Here is a 20,331-nt window from a genome sequence, read left to right as displayed (position 1 = left end):
TCAGCCGGTTCGTTAACCTGTGGCTCACAATTTCATCTAAATAAACCGTTAAAGCATGTATTGAGCTCAATAAAGTCTTTGTAAATATAAATCATGAATCCAAGAGACTTTATGCTATATTTCAAGGTCACGAAAATATTTAATTCGGGAATCGACTTTTCGATAATTTTGTATTTGCCGAATAAAAATATCATTGAATTAATCATCAAAATAATTAATAGAGATGCATATAAATTTTCACAAATTATAATGCATACATTTTTCAACACCTAGCACTACCAAGAATAGAAGAAGAGATGTTACAGTTTTGACAAACCACAACACTTTCAAAAGAATAGGGGAATCTCCCCAAAGAACAAACTCTATCCCTAAAACATTAATGGGAATGACTTCGGGGTCTCTGGTCATTTTGGGGACACCATAATTTTTAGCATAACAAAACCATTATGAGCATAACCAAATTCATTATAAGCATAACCAAAACCATTACAAGTATAATCAAAACCATAACAAGGCATAACTTGGTTGGTTATGCCTTGGTTGATTTTTGGTTATGCTTTGATTGGTTTTTGGTTATACCTTGGTTATGCCTTGTTATGGTTCTATTATGCTTGTAATGGTTCTGTTATGCCAAAAATTACGGTGTCCCCAAAATGACCGGGAACACCATAACATACATTAATTAGCTATAATAGACGAGGAAAGCTTACACAAAGATGCTCTAAAGCTCTTCCCTTTGAAATGGTTGCATGCCCAGTGAATTTCAAGATCCAAATCCCCAGGAATGCCCTGAATCATATTTCTGCAAAGGATATCAAACCACACATGGATATCAAACCCGTCTGGTAGCGGTATATTGGTGGCGGCTTGGGCTGATGGTGGTGGTGGCATTGGAACCATGGAGGTTTTGGGTGGGTTTTTGGCAGCAAGCAAGGTTCATTGCGGTGGTGGGGCTTCGGAGCAGTGGTGGTTCTGGCGGTGTGGTTCCTCATTCAGCGGTGGTTCACGGTTTGGCAGCACGACAGGTTTCACGGTGGAGTGGGGTGCAGCGGCAATGGGTGGAGGTTGGGATGCAAGGCATTTGCGGCTGGCTTAGAGCGTTTTTGGATCAGCGACATACGGCGGGTTCACGGTGGTCTACACGATAGTGGCGGCATTTTCAAATCCTAATCGATTGTGGTTCTGGGTTTAGGCAGCAGCTAGTTTCACGGTGTTCAGGAGTCCGGGTTTGAAGTTCTTTAGGATTTTGTTGGTCCTTGACCAATACTTGGCAGTGGCGGAGCCAGAATTCAGACGCAAGGGTGGCACTGTTCAATGGAAATGTAGTTACTTGTTACGCGGAAAAATATGAAGAAAAAAATTAAGTGTGAAGTCATATAATTAGGTTTTGTCATGGGTTTTTTCTTTTTTTTTTTTTTTTCTTTTTAAGGCTTGCTTCAACTCTCTTGTCATATTAATTCAAATGACATTACGATATTAATTTTTCTTGATCCGAAACCTACCATTCTCTAAATTGCATTTTTTTTCAGTATTTGTACAAAGTATTATTAATTTTTTTTCCAGACTTGTAAATACTTAATTGAACCACATTGTTTTTTAAAAGGTTTATGTGTTCAAATGGGTCTTAAAATTTTTTTATTTCCAAATGAGTTACTTTCAGTTCCAATTATTGGGAAAAGAATGCAAAAAGTGAGAGAGAGTGAGAGAATTAATGGGAAAGAATTACAAACCGTCTAAGAATGCAAAAAGTGAGAGAGAGAGAGAGAGAGAGAGAGAGAGAGAGAGAGAGAGAGAGAGAGAGAGAGAGAGAGAGAGAGAGAGAGAGAGAGAGTGAGTGACTCTGTGTATGTTTGAGTTTGGAAAACAAGAGAACTGATTGCTAGGGGATTCTAACCCCGGAACTCCGTGCCTCAGAAACAGGTACGCCGGCAGTAAGCCGGAGATAGTTTCAAGTAGAATTCTTCAAGTATTTTAATTTAACCTTTATTATGTGTAGTTTTTTTTTTTTGGTTTTTCGAAACGGGGTGGCAAGTGCCACCTCTCCCCACTAACTACCTCCACCTCTGACACTTGGGTCTCGGGTAGCTTTGAAAATTAAGTAATTTTTATTTTCATTTGTCTTTGTCCTTTTAATCTTTGTAATTTTTGAATTTGGATATTAATAAAGAAATTTTGCTTATCAAACCACACAAGACGAGAGAAGGTGCAATCAAAGAATAAATGGTTATGACTCACTTCACTGACATAAAACACAAGAGGCAGACACATCCATACCCCAGCTCCCGAGCCTATCCTTGGTAGCTAGCTTCCTTAAGCAAGCAAGCAAGCCAAGCAATGAAAGCCCATTTAGGCACATTCCTATTAAACCACACAATAGAACACCAAGGTTTTTGCTAACCAACTTGACAAATTGCAGCACAAGTAGTGTAGCAGCCATTAGGGGATGGAATCCAACAAACCTCATCCTCTACTTGCGGATTGGGAAGAAAAGTAGGAGGGGTACGTGGCTTCAATGAGTAATTTGATTCCTTGGTCTAGGCCGTACCCAACCACACCATTGTGAATGACAAGACTCCACCCTGCAGAATAGAAATCTTCCCCAGTTAAAAGACTACAAAATCACCAAAATCGCTTAAATAAGGGCCCAAGAGGATGCCAATTATCAAGCCAAACAAAAACATTCATATGTCATTCTCCTCAATATATCTAATAAGAGGTTGGGCCAAAGAACGAAGTTTGAATAGTTTCCAAATGGTCCAAGAAGAATCACCACGAGTCTCCATGCGCCGCAAGTTTATGATGCTTGATAATGTACAGATGGACCCACATAACCCAGAGGAAATCGACTTTCTTAGTATTAGTCCACAAATGCCTAAGCATTGTCGCTTTGTTCCAATCTTTCAAGGGCTTAAACCCCAAACCACCTTTAGTTGTTGCATTTTGACTTGAGGGCAATGGTCTGGTCATTATAGCTTTACTAAAGGGAGATCAATTTTTCTGGAACAGGTTCTCAACAACTTGTATATATCCCCTGTTTTCAATTTTCTTCGATCGTGACCCTATTGTGTTTCTCCCAAAGATCCCAGAGCTCAGCCCCTTGGGCAGCAAAGAGCAGGGTCGGGATCAGGATTTTACTCTAGCAGTGGCGAAATATATACTAAAAAAATAAAAAGGTGAATTACAATATTAGTAGTCATCGACTCTACAAAAAAATTAAAATAACATAACAAAAACTATAATAAATGATATTTGTCATTTGCACAAGGAATATGAAAAAAGATTAACTTTAATTTTTTAGGTTAAGTTATTTTAGAGTTAAAGTGTGGAGTTTTTTTCCCCCTTAATTACACCTCATAATTTATATTATTTTGCTTTGGCTTATTGAATTTAGTTTTGGAATACTTTTTTAGGTCTCCTTTATTGAAAAAAAAAAAAGAAAATTTAGGACTAGTATATAACAAAAAATAAAGAAAAAAAATCTAGTAGCGGCGAGACTATATATGTTGGGGATAATTTTTTATTTTTACATATAATAATTGCAATTTCTAAAGTTCTTGTTGTGGCCGCCGCTGCCACTAGACTCCCCTTGGTTCCATTCTTGGCTAAGAGCTCGGTGCTGGCATGGCCAGCCAGGCTATATTGATTGTTCCTTCCTACTCTCTCGGTGGAAATGTTGACTTTGTCCTTCTCTGACTACATCGGCATCCCTACAAGCTATGATGCACGGATACAGATACATACGGATACGAACACAGACACGAGGATACAAGAATTCTAAAAAAATAGAAACACGGACACGGCTGGGGACATGCAACGTGCATATTTATTTATATTTGTTTTTTAATTTTTTTTTCAAGTTTAAATGATAAAATATAGACAAAACAAAAAAATCCCTAGTTTCAATACCATTCAAACAAAACAAGATATCCATAAGTTTAATAAAACCTAATTGAAAATTTATAGTTTGATCTCCAATTTTTTTTAAAAAGTACAGTTTTGAACCCAATTTTTTTTAAAAAATTCACTTTGACCCCATCGTGTCCACATCAATATCCCTCTCAAAAATTTAAATTAAATTATGGAACACGCCACGTAGCATGTCCCGTACGTGTCTCCGCCGTGTCCCTGTGTTCGACACTATAATACGTCGACCTCTAGAGGTGTCGATGCTTCATTGCCTGCAGGTAAATCAGTCACGGGACTTGCAAAATAGATCCAGGAGCCAAGGGAACGTGATGGTTTGCTGTTGGCGGCAGCGGTGGAAGCAACCGCTAGGTCGAGGCTTCAATCTGCTCGCACAACTAGATAATGATTTTGGTTAGACTCTGCACTTGTGCCAGCCGGGTCATCCCTTCCCGTTGTTGACAAAACCCATGGATCTCGTTGCTACTATAGTTTTATCGTGTTAGTTATATCCTGCAATACGAAAACAATATTTCCCACAGAAGGCGCCAAACCAAATCTGTGATTGACGATGATTCAAAGGACTACCCGCAAAAACAAGTCTAATGACCAATGGTGTTGCCAATTGTGGACTTTCTGATGATCAAATTAGATAACAAAGAATGTATACGCCTAGGGGCGGACCCACCTTGAGACACGTGGGGTCACGTGCCCCCACGCGGTAATGCCCTTTTAAAAAAAATCAATTTTGTGTATATATATATAATATATGCCAAACATATGCCAGTTATCATAGTTTGGTGCAGTGGTAAAGAACAAGTCTTGGGAATGTGAACTTGTGAGTTCAATTCTGCCCGTTCCCACTTGGTTTTTTCCTGTGTTTGGATCCCACCCCCCCCTTTTGCATTAGTTTTTCTCTTTTCTTTTTTTTTCAAAATCTTAGCAGTACGCTTCAACTTTCTTTAACCAAGGTTTGGAAAAATAGTGCGTATGCTCCAACTTTTCTAACTAAGATTTCCCCACTCCCTCAATATCTCCAATCATTTGTGTAGTGCAAAATATGAACTCACACATTGTATTTGTATACTTTTAATTTTCAAAACTTATACTCGTAGAGTTAATAATAAGAAAATAGATGATGAACATGTGATAATTTTGTTTTAACTCATATAATCGAGGTGCGCAAGTTTGCCCAAATAGCTGATTATTAAAATACATATATACTTTAAAATTGTTACTTTGTCAAGAATGCTAAAATTATTTTGGTGTGAATGTGCTTAACTGTAACTCATATATTACAGTTACAAAAAAAATTAATTCCCCTACTATGTCAAATTTCTGGGTCCGCCACTGTATACGCCTACGGAACTATGACTGCTCTGTAGCGGATCAACAAAATACCTATGGATGCCCTTTAATGAGTACGAGTAGGCTGCGCACCTTTTTCGGGGGAATCTCTCGCCCACTTATAAGGGCAAATTTCACTGACCTCCCCTGAGGTTTCTGAAATATCACTGCCCTCCCCTCCTTTGGTTGACAATGCCAAAAAAAAACCCTCCATTAATCTGCAGCTGGAAATTGGATGGAAAAGATGAGGTCATTGTAAAATAACTTGTAACATACCCATATTAACCCTTTGCTATAAATATTGATATCACCACCTTCATTTTGCAAATGAACACCCAGGAAAGAGAAAGCAAAACAGAGGCATAAATATTGAAATAATAAATCCAGTATCCAATCACATTTCAAACATTTGTCATCTGTTTTTTTTTTCCCTCCTAAAACCTGTGTTGTTCCATTTGCAACAACAGGTTCAAAGCCAAGCAAAGGGATTTGCAACTTGAACAAAGGCAAACTCTAATATCAAAGTGAAATGCATATTTCATTCATCCAAGTTGCAATCAAAATTAAACATTAAATTGCCACCATATGCAAATTCCATTCATCCAAATAGCAGTCAAAAGATTACATAACAGGGCTATAAACCTCCTATTTGTAGTCAAAAGATTACATAAAAGTGTCATTGTCTTAGGTTCCAAATTACATAACATAACGGATTAATAACTTGGGCTATTCAAAAGAGGGCTATACAAAAAAAGAGTCTACTATGCCCTATACAACCATATACCAAGTATTAGTCAGCCCCAACTGTCATATACAAAAAGGTGATCTTCAAAATCTGCATGTAGATCCCAAAAAATATCCCAGAATTCATCATTCAACTGCATTTTACAAAAGATGAGTGTTACCATAGGTTTAACTGTAAGATGGGATGTAAAAAATTAGATGTGGTGCTAAAAAAATAAAGAAATACATGTAACTTACTCAGAAAATGGACCAGACTGATGACTGGCTTTGAGTGACACACTGTGAGGGTTGTGCTTGTGATGTGCCCTGATCATTTTCCTATTTCACAAAAAATAGAGTTACAACCATGCTCATACTGGATAGGAAAAGCACATAAGTTAAAAAACAAAAAAAAAGGATAGGAAAGCATTATAACTTGAACACTTACATCAAGTATGTTCCTTGAGTTTGTTCCCCCTCTTCTGCTCATGCCCCTCCCTCTAGTGCTGCTTCTACCCCTTCCTCTTGAATTGCTTCTTCCCCTCCCTCTTGATCCTCTGCCTCTATTTATGCCCATTGCTGTACCACTACCAATACCACTGTTCAAAGTTGGTGTTCCCCCCACTTCATTGCTACTTGCAGAACCTCTCCCATTGTTTCCCCTACCTCTATTTGTTGGTCCACCTCTGCCCCTAACTTGTCCTCCTTGACAAGTCCTTTTGTTATGCCCAAACTCTTTGCATTGCATGCACTTAACAGTTTGAGACCTCTTTGATTGACTTGTACTAGCTGCAGGTTCATCAGCTGCTCTTTTCCTGGCTTTCCTTGGCCTACCTGACGATCTCCTAAGGGGTGGTGGGTCTAATGGGTCATTTGGAACTATTGTCCACATTGAATGATCAAGGATTAGATGTATCATACTCCCATGTGCTCTCAAGTACATCTCCTTAGAGTAGTATGAGTGAACAAAGTCTTCAACATTCTTCCTATCCTTCATTATTGCAGCCATTGCATGCTTGCATGGAATCCCAGAGATCTCCCATTGTCTACACACACACACACACACACTCAATCCTCCCTAAGTCAACCAAGTGTCTGACCCCATTGTCCATCACATCATACTCTGTTCCACCACAATATTCTACCTTACAGTGCCTTGCTTCCCTCCCTACTTTGATCAACAGTTTTTTTATGTTTGCTATTATCCCATGTGTCCATGCCACCCCCTTTTGATGTCTAGTCTGGATTCTAGACATGACTTTACACCTTATACCTTCTAACATGGTGAGAATTGGCTTTCCTCTAAGATTGCCAAGCCAATTATTGAATGATTTAGCCCCATTGTTTGTGATATGATCAGACCTCACCCTATCATCAAATGCATGCCTTGCCCATGAGCTGACTGGAAGTTTGACCAGATGACCATGTGCCTCTGTGTTTAACTCCTTAATTGTAGCCATTGCATCATCAAATTTCCTCTGGTTGTAGGCCCTGGCAGCTATCCAAAATTGCTTCCTTAGAGCAAGGCCAGGGTATTTTGCCTTGAAATTATTAAACAAGTGTCTTGCACAATTTCTGTGTGAGGCCTCGGGTAATAAATGTGCAACAACCCTATCCAGCCCCTTTTGTTGGTCACTCATAATGGTCCAAGGCCTATTCTGTCCACTAGCCCTAATTATGGCCCGAATAAGTTCAAGGAAAAAACCCCAACTTTGATTATTCTCACTTTCTACCACTGCAACAGCAAGAGGAAATAGCCCATTGTTACCATCTAATGCCACAGCAGAAATTAGGACACCCCCATAAGGACCCTTAAGGTGACACCCATCCACCCCTATGAAAGGCCTACATCCATTCAAGAATCCCTTTATCATACCAGCAAATGAAACAAATAGTCTCCCAAACATGGGATTTTGGGTGGGAAAAGGCTTATTATAGTCCATTTTGATCAAACTTCCAGGGTTGGTCTTCCTAACCTCTACATCATAGGTTGGAAGAAGCTTATACTGGCCACCATGACTACCCTCAAGCTCATCCATACACTTCCTTCTTGCCCTATAAAGTTGTATCCTAGATGACTCAATGCCAAACCAACCATTCAATTTCTCTTGCATGCCATCCAAATCAAGTTGTGGGTTCTCCTTGAAATCCTTGAGCGGTTTCTTTGCTATCCAAGTAGAGTTTGCATCCTCATTGTGGTTAACCATAGTACATGTGTGCTCAGGTGTGTATGTCTTAATCTGGTAGGATATCCCATTCGGAAGTGGGGAAGCATGAATCCTCCAAGGGCACCCCTTAACATCACAATGTGCAGTTACCCTAGCCTTCTCATTTTTGACCCTCACTATCTTAAACCCTTTCTCCACTGTGTAGTCTCTAAGCTTGTCCCTAAAGGCATCCACATTAGTAAACATCAGTTTTTCCTCTAGTACAACTTCTCCCTCACAGTCCACATAAGGTTCCTTCCCATAATAACTTATATCAAACCCAGCCCCATGCTTTGTAACCTCATCACTCCCACTGGACATGTTGCCCTCATCATCACCCGATTGGTAGTCACTAAGTCCCTCATCATCTACCCCACTAATCTCATACATAAGCCTGCCCCCATCATCTGCCCCTACCTCCCCTTCCTTATCCAGATTCCAATCATCATCCTCATCATTATAACCATATACATGGCCATCCTGGGTTGCATCTACCACCTCCACATCTTCTACATCCACCACACTAGGGTGCTCTACCTGACATAAATTGGGGGACTCCACTTCTACAAATAAGTTCAATGTGCTAGGAACACCATCAAGATTGAACATATCCACGAGGGATTTGTCATTGTCAAGGTCAATCCTATACCCAGTACCAGGAAGTTCACAAAAGATAGAAATTGCTAACCCTAACCCAGAGGGATAATGAGACTGTAATTTCTCACTTACATCAACCACCAAGTCAAAATAGCAATACTTATCAGGATCAATGTTAGGTAGTCTAGCAACTTTTCCCTTATGGTTGATGATCAAATCAAAATAAGCAGGAGGCATGGCTGAACCAAAAACACCACAGAAAAAGAGCATGAATTACAGCCATATCGAAAGCAATATCAAGCAAAATAATCCAAAAAATATATGGATTACAACCATATCAAAGGGGAAATAGAAAACCCCCAAAATGCCACTAAGACTTTTAGAAAATGTCTGGTTTTGTTCTTATTTTAATTATTTTTGTGTTTGTTTGTTTTGTGCCAAATTTTTTTGACTTTTTGATTCGTCTCGATTAACAAACGCAAAACTACCAAATGAGAAAAAAATTCAAAGAAGGACAAAACGAAAAAAGTTGTTAGTGGAACACCATACGAACAATTTAACGTATCAAACCATTCCACATGCGAAGCATGAAAGCCCAAAATGACATTAACACTAACTATTCAGATGTCCCTAGAAATCCAAACAAAAAACAGAAGCTTTGTAAATTAGGAGATTTTGTATTGCAGGGGAAGAAAGATCAGTGACTCATGTCAATGCTAGTACGACCAATTAAATTGAGACCAATGCGGACCAAGAGACAGAAAAAAAAAGGCCAAAATAGTTACGGGCTCATGGCAATGACAAAAATAAATTACAGCATGTTTGACAATTTTTTTCCCAAGTGCAAGGAATCCCTCCAAAGGAAAGGCCGGATTGGACCCAACCCTGCAAGATAAGCCACAAATGACAGGTATCATAAGCCAATAAAAAAAAAAAGAAAGAAAAAAAAAGTGAGTATAAATGCCACAAATTAATGACAGGTATCATAAGCCAACCAAAAAAAAAAAAAGAGAGTCTAAATCATAAGAATATAGACCGAGAACATCCAGTCAATTACCGAAACTACGACCAAAACTATTTCTGTCCGTGAAGTTAAATACACACAAGCCACAAATAACAGGTATCAGAAGCCATATTTTCTATAAAGTTCTGAAAAAGAGTGAAGGAAATGGGGTTTTGTGTGGTTTGTAAAGAACACAAAATCCCTCCAACATTATGTCGCATGCACTATTTTCAGTAACCATTTTTGGATTTCAAAGGGAAACACAAAATCCCCCAATTTACAAACCCTAAATTTTCGGATTGAACAAAGAAACCATTTTTTTTTTTTTTTTTTGCAGAAAAACTGAAAACACACAAGAAATTTTTTTTATAGTTGCCATGGTTACCTCCGTCAAGAATCAACGATCCACAAGGGTTGAACAGTTGGAGAAGTTTTTACCACGCGATCTTCTGCAAAAACAAAGCTAGGTCTTCAAGTCTTGGGGTCAAGATCGCGATCGTGATCACAATTACGTAATCTCACCACCATTCTCCATCGTCGTCGTCGTTGTATATATATATATATATATATATATATATATATATATATCTCTCTCTCTCTCTCTCTCTCTCTCTCTCCCTTTCCCTCTCTTTCTTTCTCTCTGTCTGTTTCTCTTTTGGGTGTGGACGAGAAGGCAGATGTGGAATGGGACTGGAAATACCCAAACTGTTCTTTTATATACCAAAGGCCACTTTGGTCTTTTTCATTTAAACTAACGTAGGATTTAACCCCGTCAGAGGGATTTAGGCGGGAAGGGAGGGCAGTTATATTTTAGAAACCTCAGGGGAGGTATCTGCCGGTGTTAGAAACTTCAGGGGAGGTTCGTGAAATTTCCCCCACTTAGCACTTATAATGTTTGCCCTTTTAACGGTATATGGCGCCATCATAGGGTGGAGGAAGACTTTCCGCACATTGCATTAGTTGTAACTTCCCAAGTAGACTCTAGTATCTTAATTTTAATTCATAAGCCACACCATATGACCAAAAATGCTTAAATCTAAGTTATTAGTAGTATCCTACATGGTTTGCCATATGCCTAAAACCATCTATGTGGACTTCCGATATGGGATGTGGTATCACATTACTCATGGCTACAGTGTCAGAGAAACAGTTTGGATTCATGCTTAGGAGATCAACCATGAAAGTTATCTATCTATTGAGGAGATTGGTGGAAAAAAATAGAATTAAGAAGAAAGATCTCCATATGATTTTCATAGATTTAGAAAAGGCTTATGATAGGGTGCCTAGAGATATCATATAGTGGGTTCTGGAGAGAAAATGAGTGACCAAGGGTATATCGAGGTGATTAAAGACATGTATGAAGGTGCCGTCATTATCATAAGATCACCAGTAGGAGAAATGAGTGAATTTTCAATCATAATAGGATTGCATCAAGGGTCAGCCTTGAGTCCGTATCTCTTTGCCTTAGTTATGGATGAAATCACAGTAGGACTGCAAAGGACCAACCTGAAATTATGTGAAATCATACCTTGTTGGGAGGCATAGGACGCCTTGGGTTGTTCGCCATGATTTGGCGTACAATTGATGCGACTTTGGCACTATCATTGCCGCTCCATGCGAAATCAAAGCATGGGAGATGTTAAATTTCTTGGAGAGTTCCAACCTAAAACCAATTGGCAATAGGTGGAGTAGCCTCTAGATTTTATTAACCAAGCTTGGGTGGCTTAGATGAGCGATGTGAGACAAGTCTAACACTCCCCCTCATGTGCAGCCCGGATGTGCGTGGAGGTACGAATTGAGGAAACTAAGAAATTTGATTCGGGCGACCCCTCATGTGCAAAATGGAACTTTGCCAAAAATTTTGAAATTCCTTTGCCAAAATGGAACTTTGCCTCATAGGTCTTGTCCTGGCACATCTCAACAGAATGATCATGCTGAGTGTAAACGTAGACACATTCTTGATATTGTTCATGCCCTTTTTATAGATTCCCCTTGTCCTGAGTGACTTTGGGGAGAAGCTGCTCTTACTGCTGTTTATACCATTAATCGTGTCCCCTCTCTTACCATTGGGAATCAGTCACCCTATGAACGATTATATGGTATATTGCCCAACTATAGTCTGCTCAAAGTTTTTGGATGTCCTTGCTTTGTTCTCTTACAACCTCATGAGCGTACAAAGTTGGAACCACGCGGTCGTCTCTGTTGCTTCTTAGGATATTCGATTGAGCATAAAGGATATAAATGTTGGGATCCCTCTTCCCAACGTCTTCGCATTTCTCGACATGTCGTATTTTGGGAACACAAAATGTTTTCTTCAATGTCCAAGTTTCATTTACCAGCTGTGTCTGCTTCACCTTTCTTTACTGATCCATCTACAGATATATTTCTTGATGACGTTGATACAAGTTCTTCTGAGCTTCCTTATACAATCTATCCCGAGGCGCTAATTCTGTCTGATGATCCTACTCCTGCACCTCTTGATCCAACTTCTTTACTATCACGACCCTAGCCCGCCCCTAAAGGCTTTAGCCACAACAAAGCGCTAGTAAACCAATAACTAAGGCCATATCAAAGTTAAACGTCTTATTAGCAAATGACTAAAAGGGACACAATTAACGACAAACGGAAGCAAATTCTATTTTATTACATATGCCAAAAGTAGAAGTCTTTACAAGGATCTCTACATTGCAAACCACCCAGAGATGTGCATATTTACATGCAAAAATGATCACTAAGAACAACTCCCTATCCACAAGTCCACATCTACTTAGCGCGACCAAAAGAAGACTGCACGTCACCACTCTATTCCCCGTTGCCTGAAGGTGGAAAAATTCATAAGCCAAAGCTCGTATGAATGATTAATACGCAATTCACATGCTTTCCATGGACAATGATAAAACCATTTAAAAATGAATCACATTTCGTAGCAACATAGCATAGTAATGCACATCCTCTATTCATTTCATGTCTACCAGGCGTCTCCGGTAGTGGATAAGTTAAGACGTCTTTCGTTATCCGATATAATAGCCATGTCTTGCTAGTCTTTTAGCATGTGACCCCTAGCAAGATGGGACGTGGGAGGATGTCATTAATAGATATAAAACATGTCCACCTTTCATTGATATTCCATGGAGTTCATATCAAAGTATAAAACATCATTGAAGTGAAAAGCTTATAACAAACCATGTGTTTTGGGTATTAATCACTCACCTCGTATCCACATGTCACCCGAACCTCCTAAGACAATTAGGCAACAAAACATGATTAGAGGATGTCAAACAAGTCTATTTTTAATGAACACAAGATCCTAGGGTAAAATTATAAAGTTACATAGCTAGCTTTAAACGAACATAGTCTGCAGCTCTAACTTCAATTTAAAATCTGACTTTGCACAGGAATAACTAATACACAATCTTCATGCATTTTTTTAGGTCTATGAATCTAGTTTCAAAATCAGAAAACAGTTCGCTATTTCATCGCTCGAGCTCAAAATTATAGCCGTTTCCCCAACACGTGTCTATGCAGTCAGCACAGTACGAAACTGCGCGCTACTAGGTTACGAATTTCTACAGAACTTAATACTTTGAATATGATCCCAAAATTTTTACCACAGACAAATGACTTATAGAGTAACTCTCAATAAAAATCTCATAAATTTTGGAGTTTAGGAACTGCCTCAACAAAAATCCCCAAAATCAGGACAGATACAAGATTTTCAATTCTGCAGATTTTCCAAAAATCCACATCCTGTTCTTCCTGCAATTTTCAACTCTTAAACCCTTCCAAAATACTTTGAACTCACATCAAAACCTCACTAATCATAATCAAACTCATAGATATAGAAGAGCTAATCCAATAACATCAAATTCATGCATCAAAACAAGCTTTAACCGCATCAATTCAAGAGATTCAAATGGTGTTCCTCCCCAAACCCAAGTTCACCTAATATATGCAAGATTCATCAACTAAACATGAATTTCAACTACTAAAGCATGGAATTCAACATACAAAATATGAATTCAAGTAGGAGATGTAAGAATTACCAAGTTAAATCTTCAATTTCAAGCCAAGCAAGGTTTCCCCAAAATTTTCTTCTCTTCTTCTTCTTCTTCTTCTTCTTCTTCTTCTTCTCTCTCTCTCTCTCTCTCTCTCTCTCTCTCTCTCTCTCTCTCTCTCTCTCTCTCTCTCTACGTTTGTGATAAGAACAAGGGAAGAACGTAGAAGCCCCTATTTTGTTTTGCTATGCTTAGGAAAAATTATTGAGCGTGTGCGTGCCATATGCCAACTTATGTTCCAATTTCATTTAGCTAGCAAATTAAGCCCAAAACACATCACATAATTAACTTAAAACATAATTAAAGACTAAGGGTATTACATTCACCTTATGGCTCCTCTCTTCCCCGAAATGATGCATTTTGGCTCTACTCTAAATGAGCCTCTTTCATCACCTAGCTCTCCTCTTATTGAGCCTCTTGTACCACCTCTATCTAATGATTCACCACTCCGTGGCTCTACTCGGGTAAGGGAAGTACCTGTTCATCTTCATGATTATCATTGTTTTTCTTCTATACTTTCTCATCATGAACCTCACTCCAACTGTGAGGCAAGTTCTAATCCTCTTTGGCAGCAAGCAATGGCAGAAGAATTACAGGCTTTGGATAAAGCACACACTTGGGATACCATTGACCTTCCTCCTAGCAAGACTCCTATTGGTTCTAAGTGGGTTTACAAGATAAAGACTCGCTCTGATGGCTCTATAGAGCGTTACAAAGCTCGTTTGGTTGCAAAGGGTTTTGCTCAAGAGTATGGTATTGACTATGAGGAAACTTTTCCACCAGTTGCTCGTCTCACTTCTGTTCGAAGTTTACTTGCAGTTGTTGCCGTATGCAAGTGGAATCTAAATCAGATGGACGTCAAGAATATCTTTCTCAATGGCGATCTTACCGAAGAAGTTTATATGCGGCCTCCACCTGGGTATAATCATCCTCCAAACAAAGTGTGTAAACTTAATCACGCTCTTTATGGTCTCAAGCAAGCTCCACGTGCCTAGTTTGACAAATTCAGTACCACTATTCAGAATTTCGGATTCTCTTCTAGCCAGTATGATTCTGCACTATTTATCTAGAAGTCTGCAAGTGGTATTATCTTTCTTCTTCTCTATGTTGATGACATGATTATTACTGGCAATGATAATGTTGGTATTTCTGATCTCAAAGCCTTCCTCAGCAAGCAATTTTTGATGAAGGATTTGGGTATTGTGAGCTATTTCTTAGGTCTTGAGATCTCATATACATCTGATGGCTACTATCTCACTCAGGCTAAGTATGCCTCTTATCTTCTTAGTCGTGCTGGTATCACCGACAACAAGATTACATCCACACCACTTGAGCCAACCACTCGACTCACTCCTCCAGATGGCACACCACTCCCTGATGCCACTCTTTATTGCCAATTGGTTGGTAGTCTTATGTATCTTACTATCACCCGGTCTGACATTGCCTATGCCGTTCACATAGTTAGCCAGCTCATGTCTGCTCCGCGATCGACTCATTTTCAGGCTGTTCTTCGAATTCTTCGTTATGTCAAAGGTACTCTATTTCATGGCCTCTACTATTCAGCACATTCATCCCTTGAGTTATGTGCATATTCTGATGTTGATTGGGCTGGTGACCCCACTGATCGTCGCTCTACCACAGGTTACTGTTTCTTTCTTGGTGACTCTCTCATCTCTTGGCGAAGTAAGAAGCAATCTCTTGTTTCTCATTCTAGTACTGAGGAGGGAGTATCGTGCTATTGCTGACACTACTCAAAAATTGATATGGCTCCGCTGGCTCCTTAGTGAATATGGGTATTATTCATTCCACTGCTACTACACTTTGTTGTGATAATCAGAGTGCTGTTCAGATTGCCCGCAATGATGTGTTTCATGATCGCACCAAACATATTGAGATTGATTGTCACTTTATTCGCCCACATGTTGTTCGGGGTAGCGTTCACCTTCTCTCAATTTCCTCATCCGATCAGACTGCGGACATCTTTACCAAGGCTCATCCTCCTGAACATTGTCATGACTTGGTGTCCAAACTCAAGGTGGTGTCTGCACTACCACCTTGAGTTTGAGGGGGGATGTTAGAATATCAAACATATGATATCGTAATCATATCCAGATATGATTATGATATTATATGATTCTCTCAATTTCTTATTATTGTAATTGATTTGATTGTAATTAGGTCGATTTTCTTTCCATAATTAGGCTCCCTCATCTTATATAAATAGGGACCTCGTTGTACAGTTTATTATTGAATTCAATACAATACATTATTCTCTTCTCATTTCTGTCACAGGAGAGCGTTGTAGAACTTGGCCTCGCATGGAGGAATTGGGAGAGAACTAAGAGCGACAGGATCATGCACGGCATCTCCTTTCGAAGCTTTCGACCATTTGGTAATGGCGAACAGGAGAAAGAGGAAGAATAACGGCGACAGAAGTTGAGCGAACGTGGATACATTTTTCTTCACGACAGGATGAAATTCTTCACGAACAATGCTTTGAATTGTTTCATCAATAGAGGAAAACCCCTTTGATCATGCATGGCGTCTCCTTTCGAAGCTTTCGACCATTTGGTAATGGCGAACAGGAGAAAGAGGAAGAACAATGGCGACAGAAGCTGAGCGAATGTGGATACATTTTTCTTCACAACAGGATGAAGAAGGAGAAGGAAAATATTTTCAATGTAAAATATTTTGCACCGAAAGGGTGAAATTGTTTTCCTCTTCTTTTCCCCGTAAGTCGTTTTTGTTTTTTTGCTGTGCGTCTCCCGTTCCCAAAACATGTAAGCCCTCCTTCTCCCAAAACAAGTACCCATCCCCATCTCCCAAATCAAATCTGAAGCGAGAGAGAGGAAGAGAGGGGGGGGGGGGGGGGGGGGGGGGGGGGGGGGGCGCAAGAGCTTCCTCAATCCTGCGATTTTCTACAGCACCTTCGCCGGCGACCAATCACCGGCGTTCTCAACGGCAAGTACCTCCGAATTCTTCTTCCATTCTAGCTTTGAGAAAATCTGTCAATTTTTTTTCGATCTAATTTGATGCTTCTAATTCATATTTGATCCATGGTTGGCGAATTTCTTTGTTTGACAGTAGTAATGTACTCATCTTCTTATTGATTTTTTTTTTGTACGTTGTGTGTCATGTTGTTCTATTCCCCGTTGTCTGTTTGATGTATTTACTCAATGAGCTTCAGCTATTGGTTTATTCTCAGCTGATAAAACATGTGATTATGTCCTCTTAGTCTATACTTTTCTCCAATAATTGTGTTTGAATTTTTTTGTTTATGTAGATGGCTAATGAACAAAATGATGCTAGTGTAACTGAAGTTGCAGTAATTGGAGCTGCCGCTGCAGTAATTGGAGCTGCCGCTGCAGTAATAGCTACCGGTGTTGCAATCCTAGACATTTTTAAGATATAGGAATAGGAACCTTATCCCTGATATACCTAGGGCACCTCATGTCAATAGAGACCGAGAGAGGGAGAGCAATATAAATAGCATTTTGTATGCTAGTATTAAGCATTGCATAGGTCAGATACGAATGAGTCCTTTGGCATTTTCAAAGCTATGTGAAACTCTCACTCAAAAAGGACTTTTACAACCCACGATGCACATGTCAGTGAGAGAGCAAGTGATGATTTTCTTAAAAATAGTTGGACATAATTTGAGATTTCGGTTGGTTGGAAGCGTCTTTCATCGGTCGATTGAAACCATACACCGATATTTTCTTATTGTTATGGGCACCATTTTAAAGTTATATCCAGAGCTCATTAGACTACCAGGTGTTTCCACTCCATAGGAGATACGAAATAATCGAAGATTTTATCCTTGGTTTTCGGTAAGTAATAACAACAAATATGCATAATTGAATTTGTCCTTAAGAAATCAAGTTACCAAAACTTTGGTTGCCTTGGAAAAAATAGGATTGTGTGGGAGCTATTGATGGGACACATATCCGGGCATCAGTTCCCCTTGAACTTCAAGGGAGGTTTCGTGGGCGAAAAAGATGGACATCGCAAAATGTTTTAGCAACCATCACTTTTGACCTCAAATTTGTTTATGTACTTACGGGTTGGGAGGGCTCAGCACATGATTCACTTATCTTGAATGATGCAATTTTGAGGCCCAGGGGGCTTCAAGTCCCTGAAGGTAATTTTTTTGCCCTAAGACTTTTAGTTTGATAGCATTATTAATAAAACTGAGCAGACACATGACATTAGGGTTTTTTTTTGTAGGTAAATATTACCTTGCTGATTCCGGTTACGGCATTAGAAGTGGATTCATCCCTCCATATCGTGGTGTTCGATATCACCTAAAAGAGTATAGTAACCATGAGCCTGAAAATGAAACAGAGCTTTTCAATCATCTCCACTCTTCATTGCGAAGCACTGTTGAACGGGGGTTTGGAGTGTTAAAGAAGAGATTTCGTATGCTTGGCGGAGAACCTTATTTGAAGTATGAACTACAAGTAGATGTGGTACTAGCGTGTTGTGTTTTGCACAACCATATAGTGGGAGTTGATCCCAATGATCGGATAATGCAACGGGTCAATCGTCGATTCCAGCCTAGACAATGAAATCCACAACGGACACAAAGACAAGAGAGAGAAGAAAATAGAGAATGGACATGAAAAAGGAAGGCCATAGCTGATGCTATGTGGTACCAATACACTAATGGTTAAAATGTAATCCATTGGCGATGTGGAAAAGATGTTATCCAGTGATGTTTTATTTGCTTAGATGATGGGGAAAGTCAGCAAAGGAATTTTCATTGCTACCTTCATGTGTTTCAAGTATTTGAGACTGCTTTTCTTTAGATGCAATTACTAGGCTGACATGGGATAGGCTTAATGTTCAAGCTCTTCACGATGAACTGATGAAGATGGAAGGTTTTGATGAGGCTTTTCTAGGCTCGGCTTTTGATTATTTGGTTGAGCATGAAAGGCTTGGGAAGGCATTCATGGCGAAGAGCATTAACCTCCGAAGGATTTGGCTTGAAGATTTTAGCAGCCATAAATTTTGAAGTGAATTATATCTAGTGTTCTATGAGTTACCAGTTCTTGTTGCTAGTAGCATATCTTTTTGTTAAAAAATCTTATTTGTTGCAAGGGTTAATTTGTATTTTGATTCCGATAGTAACGATGGATAATTGGGTTATTCAGTTGATGCTTTAGTTATTTGCATGAAATGGATCTTAGGTTATGCTAAAAAATGGATATGGGCAGCTTATATGAATCGATTGTTTCAATTTGGGAACTGCTTAACTTGTATATTCATATTTATTTTGAATGTGGTTTTAAAATGCTTGGGAGGTTCTTTATCTAACTTCAAATAACAGGTTAATGCATAACCTTTGTGTGGAAAACTATTTTGACAACCAAATGACGGAAAATCATTGTTTTGAAAAATATTTTTCATGTACCAACCAAACACCGGAAAATAAAAGTTTGAAATTTGTTTTCTGAAAAAATATTTTACATGGAAAACATTTTACATTGTAAAACATTTTACATCCAACCAAACGGAGACTTAAGTCCAAACCTACTTTTTAGGGCCGGCCTAAAAATTCCCCCTTATATATTTTTCGGTATTTCTAAAACGGGGTGGCACGCGCCACGACACCCACCCCTTTGGTAGTTCTGCCCCTGCAACCACAGTACCTAATAGTGTAAATTCTGCAATCTTGTTTGACAATCCGAACCATTCATTTGTGCAAGGTTTGCACAATCCAAAGAAGGCGAGTCATGACCTTCGAAATTCTCTCTTAGATGTTCGTCATTTGTGTTCTTTTTCCGAGGTTGTTAAAGTAGTTAAAAGTGTCTAGGATGGTAGTTAAGGCTGCTCACTATAAAGCTAGGGCAGCCTTGTGTTAGTTGTATTGTGTTGTATGGACTTAGTTTTATTCATATACTAGTGTATGCCCGTGCCTGAAGGCACGGCGCTACGTATTCTGAACCCAACCTAAATGACTACCCTTCTCTATTATTAACAACCTCCACCAGTGAACCCGACTTTTCCGGAAAGAATATAAGGCTCTGAGTTTTCCTACGGGGCTAAGGCCGAGTTTTCTCTTTTAGCCCCGTAGCGAAACTGAGCTTAATACTATCTAATCAATCAAGCAGTGATTCATATCACACCCATGTACAATATAATTCGCCCAACAACCAAAGATAAGGAGAAAAATGACAACTAGACCACATTTTAGAAAATAAAACACATATTATTGTTATTCATCAACTCAACGAAAAACACAGGTAAGGAAATTGTATTTCAGTAATCTTGCCACTTGTACATTAAACTACTACCAGGAAACATACACACACACAAAAAAAAAAACAAATAAGTAAGCATCTTCCTTTAAACAAACATGATTCTAGAGTAAAATTCAACAAAGCATAAACCATTTTATCTAGCAAATTGTCCGTCCTAACCAATGACCTTCCCTACTATGACAACCCATGTTAACCTAACTCGCCTTGCGTAAAAAAATACTAACTCTAATTTA

General features: G+C 39.1%; 1 protein-coding gene across 1 annotated transcript; it reads right to left on the bottom strand.

Moving 5' to 3' along the window:
* Positions 1-7,019: 7,019 nt before the first annotated feature.
* LOC131299535 (uncharacterized) lies at positions 7,020-10,328 on the bottom strand. Its single transcript, XM_058325124.1, has 2 exons — positions 10,166-10,328; positions 7,020-9,016 (listed from the first exon to the last, which is right to left on the bottom strand). Exon 2 carries the CDS (start codon positions 9,012-9,014, stop codon positions 7,020-7,022), a length of 1,995 nt encoding a protein of 664 aa, XP_058181107.1. The 5' UTR covers positions 9,015-9,016; positions 10,166-10,328.
* Positions 10,329-20,331: the final 10,003 nt, after the last annotated feature.

The sequence above is a fragment of the Rhododendron vialii genome, chromosome 9a (assembly GCF_030253575.1).
Source record: "Rhododendron vialii isolate Sample 1 chromosome 9a, ASM3025357v1".
In the NCBI taxonomy this organism is placed as follows: domain Eukaryota; kingdom Viridiplantae; phylum Streptophyta; class Magnoliopsida; order Ericales; family Ericaceae; genus Rhododendron; species Rhododendron vialii.
This window is presented reverse-complemented; position numbering and strand designations above follow the sequence as displayed.

Excerpts from the sequence above, each read along its gene's own strand:
- LOC131299535 (XM_058325124.1), bottom strand. The coding sequence starts at position 9,014 with ATGCCTCCTGCTTATTTTGATTTGATCATCAACCATAAGGGAAAAGTT.